The sequence below is a fragment of the Acomys minous genome, assembly GCF_964271855.1.
Source record: "Acomys minous genome assembly, chromosome: 14".
In the NCBI taxonomy this organism is placed as follows: domain Eukaryota; kingdom Metazoa; phylum Chordata; class Mammalia; order Rodentia; family Muridae; genus Acomys; species Acomys minous.
In genome coordinates this window covers 60414892-60435284 of record NC_140496.1, presented here as the reverse complement: position 1 = coordinate 60435284, position 20393 = coordinate 60414892, and the positions used below count along the sequence as shown (strand labels likewise).

The window sequence follows — 20393 nt, the reverse complement described above, 5'->3', positions numbered from 1 at the left end:
CAAAGCTACACAGAGAAAACCTGTCTCAAAAAAACAAAACAAAACAAAAAACCCTCAAAAATAAAATTCATTTTTTTTTCTCTTAGATTTTTTGAGAAAAAGTCACTGTTTCTATGTATGGGTGAAGTCCCCAGTTAAAAACAAGCTGAACAAAACTATGCCATTATCTGTTTTAGTTTCACTGATGCTTTCAAACCTATTTTGGATGCAGTCAGGGAAAAGGGGAGAAAGGCCATAACTGAGTTCTGGGAAACAAAGGGCTTAGTATATTTTGAAGGTTCTGGCAAGGCTGGTAGGCAGGCTGGTTCTCCACATTTGGTGGAGTAGGTCATGTATGAACTGAGTTTTTTCTACTTCTTAACACACCAAGAGTAAGACCAGGGAGATCATTTCCAACAGATTGGAGGGAAGGGGGAGAAAAGGAATTCTGTCAACCCCAGCAGGACTGGAGCAGCCAGATGCAGGCCAGGTGTGGACCAGGCTATCCTGGCACGCCTTCTCAGTGTAAAAGGTGGCCTAATGGCAGTGGGTTTGTGATGGCAACTCTTCCTTTTCCAGTCTGAACTGGCTGCCTCCTGTGGCGTGAGCAGATCCAGTCCTGAGCACCTCTGTCCTCATCCTCCTTAGCAAGGTCCCTTTGCCTTCCCCATGTACACGTTCTGCGCCGTGTTCCTTAATGAGTGATACCAAGGAAGGTGAATTTTAAAAAAAGAAAGAAAGAAAGAAAGAAAGAAAGAAAGAAAGAAAATGGAAAAAGACACGGCTGCTCCTGGGTATGGTGGAGGAGAAGATTTATTGTAGACATGAGGGAGAGCACAGGCAGAGGCAGGGATATCTGGGAGAGTCCAGAGTGGACGTGACCCTGAGTCGGACCATGTGGGAAGCGGGGAGGGGAGAGCCAAAAAAACCAAGAGGCCAGGAGGGTAAAGAGTAGGAAATGACCTGCATTGCCAGAATGGCCAGAGTGGATAGGAAAGAGTCACAGAGGAAGAGCAGCTCAGACCGTGTGCTGCAGAGTTCAGGGTAGGGGGTGGGGTGTGCCAGCCGTACCCTGTAACTGGTAGGGACTGATGCATGCTGGGAGAACTGGGTGGCCACGTCCGCTTTGATATGTTAAATAAGCACCTCAGTTAGTGACTTGAGACCTAACTAAAATAATCTCAAGAGCTCTGATGGCAAGTTTATCCTTTGTCATAGTTGTCCATGAGTATGATTTATATGCAGGGTCTTAGGTGGAAAATAAATTTGTGTTTAAGTTCTGAAGTCACAGCTCCATTGTGTTCCAGCCTCCCAAGGGACTATGGAGAACTCTGAGGACATCCTAATTCTTTCGTTTTTAAGACTGGGTCTCACCCAGCAGTGGTGACACACATCTTTAAACTCAGCAGAGACAGGTGGATCTCTGAGTTCAAGGCCAGCCTGGTCTACTGAACGTCCTGTCTACAGGGCAGCCAGGCCTACACAGAGAAACCCTATCTAGAAAAACAAAACAACAGCCAGGCGTGGTGGCATACACTCATAATCCCAGCATTGAGGAGGCAGGGGGATCACTGTAAATCCAAGGCCAGCCTGGTCTACAAAGCAAGTCCAGGACAACCAAGGCTACACAGAGAAACCCTGTTTCAAAAAAAAACAAGCCAAATCAAACAAGAAACCAAACAAAACAAAACCACTAGGTCTTACTGTTATGCCAAGATCACCCAGATCGTGAGATCCCCAGAAAAAGACCACCAGGGCGCAATACCAATGCAACAAACACAGGGTCCTGTTTTACGGGCTCAGATCACAACCCTTCCTGACGCATAAGGATAGGAGAGTGCTCCCGGAGCCTCAAGGGTAATGGGTTTATAAGGAAAAACTGTAACTAGGGGTTGGGGTCACAGGGAAGTCGACCTTCAGGCAGGGTGGGTGGAGACTGGATCTCAAGGGAAGGTTGTGAGTCTCAGGAATGTCGTCCCTCAGGCAGGTTGGGTCCAGGAGGCTGAATCTCCAGGAAAGTTGTTTTATCTCAGAAGATCATTGGGTGTTGATTGTATCTAATTGTTCTGGTGGAGTTTCTGGAGACTGCTGGCAGGTTTAGTTTATGCCAGTCTTTCCCCGAACACAGAAGTAGTGAAAACACCTGGAGGACAACGTCTCACAGACCACGGCATTAATTGTAGAGTCTACATTACATATAAAATATGGCATTAATTTTGCCCTTACATTACCATGTAGGTCAGGATGGCCTGCAATTTGGGATCTTCCTGTCTCAGCTGTTGAGATCACAGGTGTAATCCAATGTTGGATAGTTTGTTTTTACTTTTTTATTTTTTAAAAAGATTTATTTAATATTTATATAGTATTCTGTCCACATGTGTGCCTGCCTGCACAAGAAAGAACCAGATTTCATTACAGATGGTTGTGAGCTACCATGTGGTTGCTGGGAATTGAACTCAGGACCTTTGGAAGAGTAGTCGATGCTCTTAACCTCTGAGCCATCTCTCCAGCCCTTGTTTTTATTTTTAGAGGGTTTTTTTGTTTTGTTTTGAGACAGGTTTTTTTCTGTGTAGCCTTGGCTGTCGTGGAATTTGATCAAGACCAGGCTGGTCTTGAACTAACAGAGCTCCTCCACCCACCTCTGCCTCCCAGGTGCTGGGATCAGAGCATACAGTAGCACCTGCTAGCTGGACAGGCTCATTCTTGATCCCTCCTACACAACAGTCTCCCCTCTTGCTGAAAGCTTGTAGAATCTTCTTTTGTGTTTGTTGTTCTGAAAATTCAAATAACTATGTTTTGGAGCTTGTCTGCTTTCATCTACTGCACTGGGACCTCTTAAATCTGGGGCTTCCTGATGGAGAGTTTGTGAAGTTCCCAGAAAGAGCCCTCTCTGTGTTGGAGATTGTACAGGGCAGAACCACTCACCAGAACATGGAGACTGTGGACGTAGCAGAGCCCCAAGAGTCCCTGCTTGGAGGTCCCTTTATAGCAACTCACCGGCCAGCCCACCTCTACATCGGATCTCGTGTGCTGAGAGGTACGATCAGACAACACCCTTCCACCAGCCCCAAAGCCAAGGATGTCCTTGGTCACCTTTAACACTGCTCGGGTTTCCCCACTTCCTGGCAACTCAGTTCTGTGATGTCCCCACCAAGGTAGAAAGTGAATGTCCTGATCTATGACCTTCTCTTTGCTCATGTAGCCACTTCTGCATTGGAACTGTCATTCAGGGCAACTTGAATCCGTGTTTCTAGTCTGTTCTCACTTATATTTGACTCAGACAAATGCTTATTTCTTCCTTTTGAAGTTAGGTAGGCCTGGTGGAGACTAAAGATGCTAATGAGATGCAATTCATGACACATAACAAAACAATGCACCTGACTTCAAAGCCATATAAACGTTGCATAAATGTCCCTGTTCTCTGTATAATGTGGGAGCTGACCTTCTAAGCCTGAGGCTCACCTTTTTTCTTAGAAGTGCATCCTTTCTTAATGAGTATTCTTTTTGTTTTGTTTTGTTTTCTTTTGTTTTCTGAGACAGGGTTTCTCTGTAGACCAGGGTGCCCTCGGACTCACATGGATCCACCTGCCTCTGCCTCCCAAGTGCTGGGATAAAAGGCCTGTGCCACCACACCCGGCAGGAGTATTCTTTTTGAAAGAGCTTTACTTAACTTACAGTTTATGCGTGTTTGCCTGCCTGCATGTCTGTGTACCACATGGGTGCAATGCCAGTGGAGGCCAGAAGGGGGCATGAGATGATCTGGTACTGAAGTTACAGGTGTCTGTGAGCCACCAAGTTGATGCTGGGAATTGAACCATGGTCCCTCTGAAGGAGCAGCAACCAGGGGTCTTATCTGCCAAGCTGTCCTCCAGCCCCTTAATATTCTTGCTGTACTTGCCATTACCCATCTATCTCTGTTGTAGTTAATATAAAATATCTCTAATAATGTTTATTATAAAAACATTACTACTACCCACATGTCCCTTATATGTTTATTTATCTTGTTAAGTTGCCCACACTGACCTCTAACTTGTGATCCCCCTGTCTCAGCCTCTGGAATAACTGTGATTATAGGTATAGGCATATACCACCACACTTAGTTCAATTACGTTTAATTTCAACTCCTTACTTAAAAGTTCTGCCACCATTTTTTCTCTTCTGTTTTGAAACAAGGTCTTGCTATACAGTTAAAGCTGGTCACAAAATGTGATGCTCCTGCCTTAGCTTCTCCAATGCTGATTTCAGATGTCATCACCGTACCCAGATCTGTCACCATGTTTCTTGAGGTAGGTCTAAGAATTGTTACCCACCCCATCTCGGATGTTTCTCAGGATTCTTAAGAGAACAACAATCTGCATTTTATCTTATGGCCATAGAATCTTCTAGAAGAAGATACAACCAACAAGAAAGGTTTCCCCTCCATATTTCCTGTTTGCTTTGTTCCTCCTTTCCAGGTGGGGACTTGTCCTAGCTATCTAAAAGTGGGGGCCTAAAAGAGGCTGGAAGCCCTGGGTGTGTTGGCACATGCCTTGATTCCCAGCACCCTGGAGGCAGAGGCAGGCAAATCACTGAGTCCAAGGCCAGCCTGGTCTACAAAGTGAGTCCAGGACAACCAAGGCTACACAGAGAAACCCTGTCTCAAAGAACAAAACCAGAGGCTGTAAGCCCTGTGAGCATGGATGGGGGGTGCATCCACTGAACCATCCAACTGGACTGATTTATCTTTAGATTAAGGATACTTGTAAGCTGTGTCCCATTGGCTGACATCTCTTCTCTAGATAAATGCCTACAGACAGAACTGGGGAGTGAATTCAAGACCAGCCCAGGCAACTTAATGAGACCATCCCTCAACATAAAGAAAAATGAAGAGGGTTGGGGTTACAGCTCAACATATGTTAAACTTGGTGTGTTACTTGTGATAATGACAATGGCACATCATATATAGAGCCACTATATTTCCGGTCTCATTTGGTGTATTATCAGTTTTCTGTTGCTGTGATAAGTACCTCGGACAAACACTTGTAAGAAGGAATGGGTTTATTTTGGCTTGTGGTTTTCAAGACTTTCAGCCCATGGCTACCTCTGTTGCTTTTGAGGCCGTGGTGAGTCCCCTTCATGTCATGGATACAGGGTACAGAGGCTGCTCATGGCACAGAAGCCAGGAAGCAAGAGAAAGGAAAGGGGACGTGGTCCTAATACCTCCTCCGTCAAGCATGTGCTCCTAAAAGACTTAAAGTTTATATACTGGCTCTGCCCTCTAAAGGTTCCATTCAAGAGTCAACTACAGCACCTGCCGGTGGCTGCAAAGGCTCACGTCCACTTCACAATGCCAAACGCACGCACTGCATCGCCAAGAGTGCCCTCTGGCAGTCAACTGTCTTCTGCAGCACTGTGAAAATCAAAACTCACAAACTTCCAAGATACAGCAGCACCAGGGTTGGGGGTTGGACTGTCCGATGCTGTGGATTTTGATGCTAATTACTGGCCCCCAAGATCTGGCTGCTGCCCAGGGGAACACAGTCTTACATACACCTGTCCTTCTTGTGTAAACCTTGCTGTGCCTAATTTTAAAGTGATTGGTTAATTTAAAAAGAAGCTACTGAAGCTTGAGGATTGGCAGAAGAAAGGGTGGTGGCATCTGGGGTTCACAGGCTGGGGTGGAGGGAGCACATGGTGAGGGCACAGAGAGGACAGAGGATGGGCTAGGAGGTCAGGGTTGGAAGGAGCAGACTGAGCCCAGCAAGGAGGAGCTATTTGCCACAAAACACGGGTTGTGCAGCTGATGGTTAAGTCACTTAGAGGGTTGAAATCTGCCCAACTCCAAAGCTTTAGCTTTGAGAAACCATCGAAGTGGCCACTCCATAGTGAGGGGTGGTGGGTTTTTATTGTGGATAAGAAAGGGAGAACATCAATTATTTTGGAAGCTAGAGGGGGCTAAAGACGACTGTTGCTCTACTACATAAACTCTCACACCGGCCAAACAACCTCATTCCCAATGGGCATAGGCGCCCAGAACGGGAGGGTTTGACTAGAACGGGGCACCCATTAGCTTATGGCTTGGTGACTAGTTATGGGTACCCAGTGGCATGACACATCCTCCAAAAGACTTGAATAGACCCACCTCTCTGGCCTTGCTGACAGCCAGCCGCTCAGACTGGCTGTTGCTGCCCACATCTCATGGGGCTGGTATTTCTCTCTCCACTGCAGCTTTGGCATCACCTCCAGCTTCGTGCTTTGCCACCAGGGGCTGCTGTAGGACAGGATGCAGTCACTCTGCAGGCCCCAGGGTTTCCTTTGGAATCTCATGCCAAGTCTCTATAACCCCCAACTCCTGCATTCTTCAAAACTGGCACCATGTGGACAAGAGTGAGGCAAGGGTGGTGGTGCTGGGTGTCAGAGCTCATCTCACCTCAGCAACAGTCTCTGAATGCCTGATGGCTGGATATGGAGGAAAATCCCAGAGAAACAATTCCCTAGATGACTTGGTGTAACGAGGGTGCTGCGGGGCCCTTCCTAAAGTCTTTGAAATTAATTTATACTGTGCTGCCTTTGAGCCCATGATGGATGGGGTCTTGCTAATTATGGAAAATCCCTTCAAAGATTTTGCCCCTATTGTCCTAGTGAAAAGCACTTCGAGACAAGGTCTTACTCTGTAGTTTAAGCTGGTTTCAAACTCACACCAACCCTTTAAGTGCTGGGACCTCGTGCTGAGCAACCAAACCTGGTTTCCCCCACCTCAAATGAATGGCACTGTCTCTTAGCCATTGTGTTGTCCCTTAAACATGATTCTTTTCTGGCCAAGCTACAAGGTTTCCCAGTATTTCTGCTCCAGTATGTTTCTCCTGAGTCTCACTACAGGGAGCCACAAACGCCCAGGCTAAAACCTGAACACTTGCCTTGACTTTCTTCTACATCACTGTAACCTTTAAACCCAGCCCCCCACAAAGCTGCAGGGCATTGGACAAGGCATGAGAAATCCCTGCCAAAAAATAGAGGGTGGTGGCCTTTGGCCTGGTTCCCAAAAGTCAAATCCCACTTGAAATTCCATAAGCATATTCTTTATACTGTTGATAGTGTAAGCCCTCACCAGGATTGCCGTGGAGTTCTGCCAATGCTCTAGCCTGCCCCCTTGATTGCTTTCTGAATAGCCCCAAATTCCTATTGTGTGTGAAGGGTACAATAGAGAAACCACTGAAGTGGCCACTCTGTAGTGAGGGGTGGTGAGTTTTTATTGTGGATAAAGGAGGGAAAACATCCAGAGGTTGTCTGGAAGAATCCAGAGCAGAAAAAGAAACAGACTAGCCAGTGGCCAGGGCTAGGAAAGCGGGGTGTGGAAAAATAAAGATAACTGCAGAGGGTAGTTAGGAAGGAGGTGGGGAGAAGGGCCGGCATGGGCTTTGATATGCAGCCACAGGTACACGTCACATGAAGGGCTGTATGTCCTTTCCGTCAGAGGTAAGGGAAATGCCTTTTTGGCTGAACCCCCCACCACAAATTCCTGAAGAATGATGGCTTTTACCTAACTGCCAGAAATCCTTCTGCAGTCCAGAATACGGTCACTTCTGGACATATCCACTGTCTGTTAAGAGTTTCAGGAACTGGAGTTTTCTTTGGACCTGACACTACTGTAATTCCAGGGTCTGAATAACCAATACTGCCAAGCAAACACTGCACCCATACTTCAGAACTTTCTGGCAATTAATCAAGTTGACATCCAAGATTAACTGAAACATTAGATCAAGAAAATGCTCAGGAGCTAAGCTTGGTGGCACAGGCCTATAATCCCAGAATTTAAGGAGGCAGAGGCAGGCGGATCTCTGTGAGTTCAAGCCAGCCTGGTCAGGGCTACACAGAGAAACCATGTCTAGGAAAAAAAAGAAAGAAAATGCTTAGGCCTCTGCTCCTCCCCATTCCAGAGAGCAGCATTTCCTTGTGCGTCCAGCCTCGTCCAAGACTCCATGAAGGTTGGAGTGACTGGCTTCGCCGTGGTGGGCACCAGGCTATGGCTTTGCTTGCTACATACACACGGTGTGTAAGTTCCAGTAAAGTCTGTCTATGGCAAATTCCATAGCAGCCAGGGCTCAGAACAGGAAACTTGTCATCCAAGGAAGGCCACCTCCATCTTCTCTCAGTGAGACCCCACCATCAAATGGGTGCTGGTGGCATCTTCACCACCATGGAGAGCAAGGCAGGCCACCTGAGCCAGCGCCTCCGCCCTTCTGCTGATGCCCTCGCTTGTGACGGGTGTGACCCGTAAGTATGACAACTAGCTTGAGCTTGTCATCGAGGTGTCCCTGTCTCAACTCAGCCCCCCACACTGAGCACCTCCTGTTTCTACTGTGGATCCCCAGAAAGACGCCCCCGTCTCTTGGATGCCATCAATGAAGTTCTCTGTAGCCACGCACAGAAATGCTTAGAGCTATAACTTTATTCTACAAAAACAAAACCTCGAAGTTCCTGAACATGTTGCCAGCCTTAAATAAAGAAGCTTGTCACAAAATCTGAAGCCTTAAAAAAATGACTTCTGCTACAAAATGGGACAAGATTATTCAAGTCATTCTTCCTTTGAAAACCCAGGTTTTTATAGGTATAAAAATAGCAACATGTGGACAGTCTTTATTTTGCTAAGACACACGGAAGCAATACAACAACAAACAATCCACGGCCGCTAACACTTCACCAGCAACAGGTGCTGCGGGGCCGCGTGCCGGAGGCCTCTGCCCGCCCTGCCGTCAGAAGTCCTGGCGGATGTTCTCCTTGTTGGCCTCCCCGAGCTGCTGCTTGGTCTGGTAGATCTCGTTCTCCAGCTGTACAATAGTCCGCTCGATCTCATAGTTCTTACTCACCAGCGACACCCAGCTGGAAAAGGCAAAGGAAATCGGGAAAAAGAAAGAAAAGGGGAAAATGACTTGGTGTAAAATTTCTTGCAGTTTATCTTAAATATGCAGTTTCACTCAGGGCACTAATGTTTTTAACTTTCTGTTTTAAAAAACCGTGAAGTGGGATTATGGGAAAGTAGGTGAAGGTACTTGGGACGTCTGCATTATTTCTTATAGTGGCGAGTGAACCTACAATCGCCTCTTGAGCAGAGGTTTTCCTTAGGAAATAAGCACAACAGGAGAGAATTCGTGAGGCAGAAGAGAAGGAAGGGGCGGTGGAAGACAGCGTTAAGAGTAACAGGAAACAGGGCAGAATGTTAGAAAAGGTGGACAAAATTCTAGAATTGACAAAACAAAACAAGCAAACCCAAAGAAACGCAGACTTTAGGAAGTCACTATTTCCTGTAAGTAAATCTCAAGAACAAATTTAAAGAAGCATCAGTTTGAGCTGGGCGTGGTGGCGAATGCCTTTAATCCCAGCACTTGGCAGGCAGAGGCAGGCAGACTGCTCTGAGTTCAAGGCCAGCCTGGTCTCCAAAGAGAGTCCAGGACAGCCAAGGCTACACAGAGAGACCCTGTCTTGGAAAAAGGAAAACAAACAAACGAAAAAGGAAGCATCGGTTTGAAGAAGAATGTAAAAGGCACCCACGCTGGTAACACTGAAGATGGGGAGGGCGAAACAGGAGAGTGATGTGGGAGACGAAAGGGAAAGTGGAAAACACAAAGGACATGAACACTCGTCACTAGACTTAGGTATTTGTTTTTTAGAGACAGGGTCTCACTCTGCAGCCAAGGATGGCCTTAAACTCAAGATTCTTCTTCCTTAATCTCCCATAGGTTTATGGGCACACACAGCTTACGCTTATGTGTGTGTAGAAGAATACTTTTAAAATAATGCAGCCCGGCGTGGTGGCACACTCCCAGCACTCGGGCAGCACTGTGAGTTTGAGGCCAGCCTGGTCTACAAAACAAATCCAGGACAGCCAAGGCTACACAGAGAAACCTTGTCTCGAAAAAAAACAAAAAACCAAACAAAACCAAACAACAACAAAAAAAGCACATTTTCAAGATCTGGATGTGGTGGTGCACACCTTTAATCCTAGCACTCGGGAGGCAGAGACAGGTGAGTTCGAGGCCAGTCTGGTCTACAAAGTGAGTCTGGGACAGCGAAGGCTACACAGAAAGACCCTGTTTCGGGGGGGGGGGGGAGATAAAATAATGCGCATTAACAGGGATAAGCACACCAAGGCACAAATCAGGCCAAGTATAGAGCTTCCCTTCCTACAAGACTGACAGCCTCACATCAGGGCTGTCACACCAGCACTCAGCAGTGCTAGCCCTTGTATGTCGTCACGGCTACTCTATACGCCTGTCCCACAGTCCCAGGAACAGCCTTTCTGTTCTCCCATGGCAGCCCATGTGAATATTACTTACTGCAGTCTGAAATCTTGCTCTTAGAACATACTAGCCAACTTAAACACAATGAAATGACACACTCACTTTGACTCCATCTCTCTCAATTTAGATCCAGCTGTGAGCTGCATGTTTTTTCGCTGCCAGTTTAAATCTTGAATATGTTTCCTGTAAAAAGTTATTTATACAACCCAATGATATCTCAACATATGACAAAAATCAACAGAACAAAGTAATGAACTCTAGTGTTCACATATACAATTACAGGCTAATTTAGAATTAACTATTCTAATTATTTCCCAATTACAAATTTCATAAAACAGCAACCAACCCACATACATGTATGCAGATTACAAATTCCTCCTTCCTGCACCTTTTCCTGGTAACGGCTGTGGGAACACACTGGAGCATTTAACTCCCACCTAGATACCATGCTGGATCTGTCCCTAAGGGGAGTACATCAACAGATGCAGTTCTTCAATCTTGAATTTCCACAGCTCAAAGTCAAAATAAAGGTCTTTTCCTCCAAACTGTCTGTGGTATTATTAGCAAGAGAACATGAAGACAGTGGGCATCCCTGGGTTCTGCCTGTCTGCGCATGTGTGCGCAGTGTGTCATCCTGCAGTGTCTGCCTGACTCCTGATGTGTTCTTTCCAGGTTTGTGAGTTGTAGAGAATGTTTTTAGGTTTCAAGTTTATTTTTACCTCCACTTACAGCAAACCCAGGGCCAGATACTGGACAGAGTATATCAAAAATACCACAGTGAATTTGAGTAACATTACAATTAGTATATATTAATAACTATTTGTTAAATGCCTTCTCTATTGTCTAAAACCAAAAACAACTTAAAAGCAAAAACCCCAAACCAAGACAATTTCTTGCACCTGTAATCTGATGCCAATCCAAATATGCCAACCCTCTGCCCAAGGAACGGCTCCCAATGCTGGCTCTTTCAAATTGTAGCTAAGAAGGTGCTTCAGCACCTCTGGGTGGAAGCCAGGTCAACTTCAGGTTTCTCCAGACTGCTCTCTGTGACCCCTGCTGACCGCAGTGTCTTCAGGTACAAGGCATCTGTCCCCTGGACGGCTTGAGTCGGTGTCTCACCATGTAGCCCAGGCTGAGCTCTACCTCCTTCTGAGCCAGCGTCTGAGGCACTGGGCTACAGCTGCCTTCCATGCAGCTTAATATATGAGTTGTTCAGGTTTCTCAACCCACTCCTCATAAGGCAGCAAACATTCAAGGAAGCCTGCCCAACACTTCCCTTAACGCATGCCACAACACACAAACCTGGATTTTTGCTATTCCTTGATTATACCTTTTGGAATTTTATAAATTTCCATTTTTCTCAAAAGTAAACTATAAACACTAACAGCAACATACACAATTAAAAATTAATTGCCTAACAAGCATGGACTGAGCCCAGCACATGGAAGGCAGAGGCACTCTGAGTTCGAGGCCAGCCTAGTCTACAGAGTTCCAGGACAGCCAAGGCTATGCAGAGAAACCCTGTCTTGAAAAACCAAAAACCAAACCAACACCCCAAACATGGGCTAACTATTTACTTTCATAGAACTAGAGCATTGTTTTTCTTCCCCCTGTCTATCAGGGGCTCACCTATACTTTATTCAAATAGAAAAAAAACCAACTCACCTTAACTTCTGAAGCTCTTTCTGTGCATGTTCAATCATATGAACGAGATTTCTAAGAAGGAAGAGTACACACAGCTTGAAATCTGCTAACACCAATGAAAATCGAACTGTCTATTTATACACTACAAAGTCAGGTTTTTCTGCTAAAAACCTAAATCCTGGGATTTCTGTGCCTAGTATGTCAGGTAATTCATAAACACTGGCTTGTTTACTCCAGCACTTTGCTGACAGTTTGATCTTGGATAACTTTTCTCTTTCCGCCTCCTTTCCCCCCGCTCTACTGATGATTGGCTTCAGCGCACAGCTGACCCTTCCTGGCGTTCCCTCTGATCTTCTCTTTCTGAGGCCTCCCAACCTCCTGAGGCTGGAGAGTACCATTCTAGGGCTCTATTCTGGCCTCTGATCTCTGAAAAGGTCTTTTGTTTGAACATTCTTCTTGAAAGTTTACTGTGACAACATATGCTTCCTGTGGGAAAGTATCTATTGGCTTTGCAGGAAGCTCTGAATGTTCAGCAGTGTGCTGTGTGGTTTAAAGGAAGCAAGTGGTGTGCACAGCAGTTAGTGAGGAGGAGAGCGCAGCAGAGAGAATCTGAGGTAAAGACACAAAGCCATGTTCTTTAGTGCAGTGCGTATTCCTCTGTCCTCCATAGTCTGTCTGTCTCTTGTCTGAGGGAAGGTCCCACTATACAGCTCACAGTGACCTTCAATTTAAGATTATCTTGTCCCCACCTCTTAAGTGCGAGAATTGCCGCTGTTACCACACCTAGTTTCCTTGCTGTTCTAAGATTCCAAATCTCACTTGTGTGTGGGGGTGCAGGTGTTAGGTATCAAACCCAAGGACTGTGCATGCTTGGTAAGCACTGTACCGATGGACTACCACCTCGCTCTACCGTCCTCTTTAAACTGTGTGAGAAAGGGCCTCACTCCACCTTGGACTGAACTCCTGATCTTCCCAAGTGCTTGGATTAAAGGTGCTTGCTACTAGGACCAGCTTCTGCTGCCCTTTTTCTTCTTTTCCCCACTACCCCACACAGGGTTTCTCTGTGTAGCCTTGGTTGTCCTGGACTTCATTTGTAGACCAGGCTAGTCTCGAACTCACAGAGATCTGCCTGTCTCTGCCTCCCTGAGTGTTGGGATTACAGGCATGTGCCACCATGCCTAGCTCTTCCATCCTTTTAAAATGAGTGTGTGTGTGTGCATGTGTGTGTGTGTCAGAGCCTTCCATGTAGAACAGGCTGGCTTGGAACTTGAATAGATCTGCTTGGCTACTTCTGCCTCCCAGGTGCTGAGCTTATAGGCATGCAGGTATGTACCAGCATACCTGGCTAGTGATTCCTTTTTTTTTGGTTTCAGTTACATCCGCACATAAAGAAACTGGAGGAGGACCTGGGTGTTCTTTATCGCTCTCTGGCTTGTCATTAGACAGGGGCCCTTACTGAACCTGGAGTACACTGGTGACACCAGCATGGCCAACTCAGCAGAATCCTTTCTGGCAGAATCTCTTTACAGTTTTTCTGATCCTCATTATTCCCAAAGTCCACAATGCTAAGCTTGCCTCACCCACTACACTATTTACTATTTGCACTGGCTCATGAGCATGTGCACAGCACTCAACAATTTGGGTTGCTGGCCTGTAACTAAGGCGACACAAGGGCCAGTCTGCCCTTTAATTCTAGCTCTCCAGTGCACAACAGAGTGTAGAATTTAAGTGTTGGGGATAATATCTACTAATAAGACAGAGACCAACTTTGTGGCCTAGGCTAGCCCAGAACACACAGCAATACTCCTGTGTTCAGTACATTGTTTTTAAGACTTAAAAGTTGTAAGAGGTATGTGTGAGGTGTGTGTGTGTGTGGACACTTCCCCTAGGAGAAATGGTATAGCATTCTATAATTCTGTGTTCGGGGGAACTTTATTGCTTTATTTTTTGAAGCAAGATCTCACTTTATAACCCAAGCTGGCTGAGAACTCATGCTGGTCTCCCTACCTTAGCCTCCTGGGCACTGCTGAACTATAGGTGAGCTACCATCCTGGCCAGGACTTTAAAGAACACGACACGCGAATGTGAGAATCCATTACTTAAGCACACATTAAAGACTGCGTCCTATCAGTGGCACTCGTGACTCACCTCATCCCTTACGCTGCACAGTGAACGTGATAGAGTGTGACTGCAGGACAGCTAAGCACTAGTGAACTGTAAGGTAGGACTCAAGGCAGCAGCCTTTCGCTAGTGTTGTTGATACAATCACAAGTCAAATCTAGCATTACTGTTATTATTACTTTGGACACAGGGGTTTGCTACATAGGATGATCTCTAACTCAAAATATAGTCCTGGCAGGTCCCTTCCTCACACCTCAGTTTGCCATTGCATTTTAAATTGGCGTTAGACTTCATCACTTAAGAATTTTTTTTTTTTTTTGGCCTCTTCTCTTCTACAAAGCCATGATCCTTTTATTTCATATTTATCATCACATCCATTTTTGTTTGTTTTTTGTTTTTCAAGACAGGGATTCTCTGTGTAGCCTTGGCTGTGCTGGACTCACTTTGTAGCAGCCTGGCCTTGAACTCAGAGATCCACCTGCCTCTGCCTCTCAGAGTGCTGGGATTAAAGGCGTGTGCCACCCTGCCCGGTCCAATACTGCTTTTTAAAAAGACACTAAAACTTAATGGGACAGGATGAAAAAGGAAAATGGCCAATGCTTCTTACTCATTATATACTTTCCAGGCATTACAGCCGTGCTGTGACATCAGTTCCAGGTTCTCAATCCGGACTGCCTGGTGCTCCAATTGGGCCATGGAATTGTTTACACATTCTTGCCAAGCTGTAATGTCATTTTTTTGACCTGAGGAAGGGGCTGGAAGTTCATATCTGAAATTATACAACAAATAAATAAATCAACATATCTTACAAAGCCTTAAATTACCCCTCCCCATGATATATGCCTACTATAAAAGACACAGAAGCCAAGTACCAACCCCCACTCACACATGCACACAAAGACCAAGGATGTACTGTAGACCCGGCAGCAGAAAGAACCTATTGCTCGGGCAACTAATTTACAAACAAAACACAGCTGTGTCCTGTAACCCACAAATGTGAACTAGTTAAATAAACTCAACAGTCCCAGAGACTCTGATGACTCTTATCATTATGACGCCTCTTGGGTAGAGTCTGCCTTGTCAACTCCTTAAGAAGCTGCTTAACATTATATACATGAAGGCCGTGATCAGGTCTGCAGCACACAGCGCTCTACTTCTGTGCCCACTTCCTACACACTGCCAGCCAACACTCCATAACCGCGGCCCTGCTGCTGCCACCTCACCTTAACCTCATCTTACCGTTTCATGCTGAGTAATTCAATTGGTTGTCGAGCAGCCAGTCTTTCAAATTCATTTCTCATTATGTCAGTCTGATGCACAAACAACAAAGAATTAGTACCAGAAGCTGACAATAATGTCGTTTACTGAGACTTTATACTTTATAAGACACATTACAGTGAATCTTTTTGCTTCTCAAGGATTACTCTATTTTAAAAAAGGATGCTAATTTGAACCTGGGGTCTTGTACATGCTTTACCACTCTCGCTCATCCCCCAACTTTGGTCTGAGCTCAATTCTACTGGGGGTCTGAAAAAACAGGCGCACTTTAATTCCATAGTCTGCCTAGGCATAAAAGGAGACAGGCATGTAAAGTCCACGTGTCAGGGATTAACCCGAAATCAGCAGTTTTCACTGCACTGCACAGTTGTGGAGCTCTGAGACAACGCTAACCCCAGCTGCAGTCCTCCCTACTTCCCAGCAAGCAATAGTCTCGAACCAGAGCCAAACAGTTCAGGAAGTCTGTGGTGCTGTGTGCTCTGGCACAGTGTAACGTGTGTGCATAAGCCGGAGCTCAAAACTGAGGCATCAATGAAGTCACACGACACAACGTGGACCACACTGCCAGAACCTTGGATCTGGGGTCAATTTTGAATTCATTTTTGGTTGTTGCACATTCAGAACTCTCTTGCCAAATTTCTTACAGCCCCCACATTTAGTTACGAACCCCATGAAGGGTCACAACCTAGTTTAAGAACCTGGGTCTAGATGACGCAGGCATCACACAGCTCTGCACAGAGCTGTCTGCAGCCCGAAGGGCCTCGCAGCCACCTAGAGCAGTGGGTCTCAACCTTCCTAACGCTGCGACCCTTTAATACAGCTCCTCACGTTGTGGTGACTCCCAGCCATAAAATGATTTTCGTTGCTATTGTTATGAAGTGTAAATATCTGGTATGCAGGATATCTGATGTGTGACTGCTGTAAAAGGGGCATCTGACCCCTAAAGGTGTCACCACCCATAGACTGAGAACAGCTGATCTAATATAGGACAGGCACCCAGCTGCTATCACATAATTTATTACGCAGCACCGGCCATCTTAGCACTTGAACGCATGTCCTGGGAGGGTATGGCTTGTGCCTGTTCTGCTCTACAATGTGCAGCCGGCACAGACCGGCCTACAATGAGGGGAAAACACTTTAAAATACAGATAGAGGGGCTGGGGAGATGGCTCAGAGGTTAAGGACACGGTCTGTTCTTCCAGAGGTCCTGGGTTCAATTCCTGGCAACCACATGGTAGTTCACAAGCATCTGTAATGAGATCTGGTGCCCTCTCTGGCAGGAAGGCACACACGCAGACAGAACACTGTATGCATAATAAATAAATAAATCTTAAAACAAAAACAAAAACAAACCAGATACATGCCAAGTACTTTCTGAACACAAGACCAATAGTCTAGGAACAACAATTCATACATGCATTTACACCAAATGAAAAAGCTTTTGCTCCAGGTGATGGTGGTGCACGCCTTTAATCTCAGCACTTGGGAGGCAGAGGCAGGCAGAGCTTTGAGTTCCAGGACAGAGAAACCTGTCTCAAGAAAAAAAAAAGCTTTGCAAAACAAAAGAAACATGTACCAGAGTGAAGAGTCAGTTTGCAGAATGGAAGTCCTTGCCAGCTATTCATTTCACAAGGGATTAATACCCCTGAACAAAGCTGAACAACAAACACAAGCACTGCAATAGGCAGACAGGCAAGGTAGCTGAACAGACAGCTACAAGAAAAAGCAAATCAGAACTACAGTGAATCTGAGAACGGTGGTTACGCCTTTACTCCTAGCACCTGGGAGGTAGAGCTAAGTGGACTGGCAGTGAAAGGCTATCTCAATCTACATGCTGAGTTCAATGCCAGCCTCAGCTACCTGAGACTCCGTTCAAACACAGGCAGACAGATGCACAAGCGCCTACAGCAATAGCTGGGTATTCGCCGGCGAGGTGGCTCACACCGGTAATCCCAGCACCGAGGAGGCAGAAACAGGTGGATCTCTGTGAAGTTCAAGGCCAGCTTGGTCTATCAAGTGAGTCCTGGACTGCCAGAGCTATCACACAGAGAAGCCTTGTCTTGAAATCTCCCATCCCGCCCCCCACCTCCCCACCCCCCAAAAAAACTGAAAACAAAACAAAGTTGGTTATGGTGTCTTACACTTGTAATTCCCACACTCCTAAGCCCGAAGCAGAACCATTCCAAGTTCAAGGCTAGCCCGTCCTAGTGAGTTCCAGGCCAGCACGAGTTCCAGAGTAAGGCCCTGGTCTCAAAAACACCAAAGTGAGGCCGGGCAATTGGTGGTGTACACCTTTAATCCCAGCACTCGGGAGGCAGAGGCAGAGGCAGAGGCAGAGGATCTCTGTGAGGCCAGCCTGGTCTACAGAGCCAGTCCCAGGACGCCCAGGGCTACACAGAGAAACCTTGCCTAAAATAAACAAACAAAACCCAAAATACACCCAAGTGAACTGACAGAGAATAAAAAGGATCGGATGGTTATGTAATTCACGGGTTTGTTTTCTGAGCTAGGGAAGATTGTTCAATACACCATTAGCAACTATTAAGAAAGGATTAAACTAAGCAGAACACTGATTATAAAGGTAGGAATCATTCTGCATTTTAAAAGGGTAGAAAACCGTATTAAAGTATTTAAAAGTTTTTAACTAAATGCAGTTACCTGAAACTTAAGAAGTCAGACCAATGGACCAATTATATATGGTTCCCTTTTCTTTTGAATTAAGCAAACTTTTATTGAAGTTTTGACAGCAATAAGAGGCCACCTGGGTGACTGATGTGGGCCTGCTCACAACTGAGATTATTGGATGGTCTCCCAGTCTTGGCAAAACAAGTGTTTTTAATAACATCACGTTCATATAACGGGGGAAAACTATAAACAAGTCTAGACTGAAATGTTTAACAGAATTCATTAATCTAGAAACGACACAGTACAGTTACCTGAATAGGGCCTATACGGTATTTTAACCATTTTAAAACGGTATGGTGTTAGGCTTATTCAGGCATTTACACACTGCTGACTATATGAGTTTTGGTACAAAAATCTCCCTCCAGTGGCTGCAAAAAGTACAGGTGATTAAGATTACAAATATTAAAATCCCGTGATTACTACATGTTTTTGAGTGGGCCTTAGAGGACGATGGATAAAGGATCCCTTTGTGAAACTTACTATGGACTCTATTAAAACACAAAACCAAAAATTAAACGAGTCTGCAGAAACCAATAAAATATTCTGCGGGTTCGTGTAATACGAACCCCGTGGAAAGCTCATCTGGCTGTTTTGAACCGACTGATACCTACACGGCGTGCAATATGAGCGGCAAGCATCAGTTAACCTGGAAGATGAAGTTCATTTCACACAGCTAAAGCGAAATCAAAGTCCTCAGGCCTCCTGGTCGGGACGCTCGGCTCTGGCCACCACACTTACTTCAAAGGCAGAATAATCCGGGGCTGTCAGGTAGCTCAGGTAGTTCTTGGTAGGTCGGTATCTGCGCGTTTCCTCCTCCACCAGGGCAGCGGCCTAAGAACGAGAAGAGGCCGGGGTCGCGGCGGGAAAGGGCAGCGTGCCTCCGGCGGCCCCGCCGCACATGCCCCGCACTCACCGCTTCCCGGACGCCGGGAGCCTCGTAGCCTTGGTCAAAGTATGGCAGCGCGTCCACTACCACCTCCCCGGCTACCAAGCCCGTGCCCGCCATGGCGCGGCCCCCTGCTCCACGAGCGCCTTCTGAGTCTGCGCGGGCTCAGTTTTGTTTCACTGCGCCTGCGCCCGGAATGACGTCATGCGCGTCGCTGGCGCTTCGAGTCTGGTGCATGCGCAGTTGTGAATTCTGAGGCCGCTGGGCCCTAAGGGTGGTTTTGTTTGGGTTGGACCAGGTGTCAAGCACTGATGTCCCAATGTGCCTAACACTTTGCCTTTCTTTTTATGGGTACCGCGTGGTTTTTGTTTTTTGGGTTTTTTGTTTTTTGTTTTTGTTTTTTGGAATCTCTGAGGACAATTTTATTCGAGCGTAAGAGAAAAACAGTAGGGCAGACAGGAGGCAAGACATGGGGGAGGCATAGAGGTTAGCAATGCAGAAGGAGGGGGATTTAAGAGCGAGGATGCTCAGTGTGTTTGGAGTGGGGGCAGGGAACGGGACTGACGTTCTGAACTTGGGTGGAGGGGAGAAGTCTATTTTCCACGCCCTTTAACCTTCTAAATTCTCGCATACTGTTGAGCTTCTAGGGCTCCCTTGCTTTATCTTCATTTTGCATTGAGTCCTTTAAAAAAAATGTTCTTTTATAGAACTAGAAATGGGCGCTTGTTTTCCAATTAAATTTTTAAGGTCTAACAATCTTATACAAGTTGGAAACTTCAGTTCAGTCCCCAGCACCTCATCCCTTCTAGGAATGGAATTATAGCCTCATTTAAAACGCTCTGCCATTTATGGCTATTGGGCCTACATAAAACCCAGCCATTTTGCCTTTGGCTCCCAAACCCTCAGCTGTAGTTGGTATACATTGTGAAGTATCTTCCACACTAAGAGGTAAATGCAAAAAAACAAAAAAACAACAACAACAAAAAACCCACAAAGATAGTTGGACTTTATATACTGCCCAATGTGCACTCAACCAAGGCTTCTCTGGGATGAGCTTTGGAAAAGTTGGTCAGGTTAGTCTAAGATGGATTTGGTTATTTATGACTTTATATTATGTAAATGTGCTGTGTACAGGCAAAGGTCTTCAGGAGTCGTAGTTTGATGAGAACTACCTCTCCTAGCTCCCCAGCGGGTGGCGCTGTTGCGGAGGTTTAGGAGGCACAGCCTGGCTGGAGAGGTCAGTCGCCGGAGGTGGGCTTTGAGAGTTTAAGCATCACACTGCTTTTGCTCTCTGCTCCCTCACTGCCCTGTGACGTGAACTCTCAGCTCTCCACTCCTGTCTCCATGCCTTCAACGTGGTGCCGCGCTTCTCCACCACGATGGACTCTTACCCCCTGGAACTGTCAGCCAAAATAAACTTTCTTCTCTAAATTGCTTGGCCAGTATTTTTATCACTGCAACAGAAAAAGGAACTAATACACATCTTAAGTGGATGTATTTTAAACTCTCCAAGAGATCTGTAG

General features: G+C 46.0%; 1 protein-coding gene across 1 annotated transcript; it reads right to left on the bottom strand.

The window, feature by feature from the left end:
* Positions 1–8389: 8389 nt before the first annotated feature.
* On the bottom strand, positions 8390–19056 carry BCAS2 (BCAS2 pre-mRNA processing factor). The gene is made up of 7 exons (XM_084756022.1): positions 18898–19056; positions 18723–18815; positions 15261–15331; positions 14629–14790; positions 11922–11972; positions 10359–10439; positions 8390–8838 (listed from the first exon to the last, which is right to left on the bottom strand). The coding sequence occupies exons 1-7, from the start codon at positions 18988–18990 to the stop codon at positions 8712–8714; spliced, it is 678 nt and encodes a 225-aa protein (XP_084612148.1). The 5' UTR covers positions 18991–19056; the 3' UTR covers positions 8390–8711.
* Positions 19057–20393: the final 1337 nt, after the last annotated feature.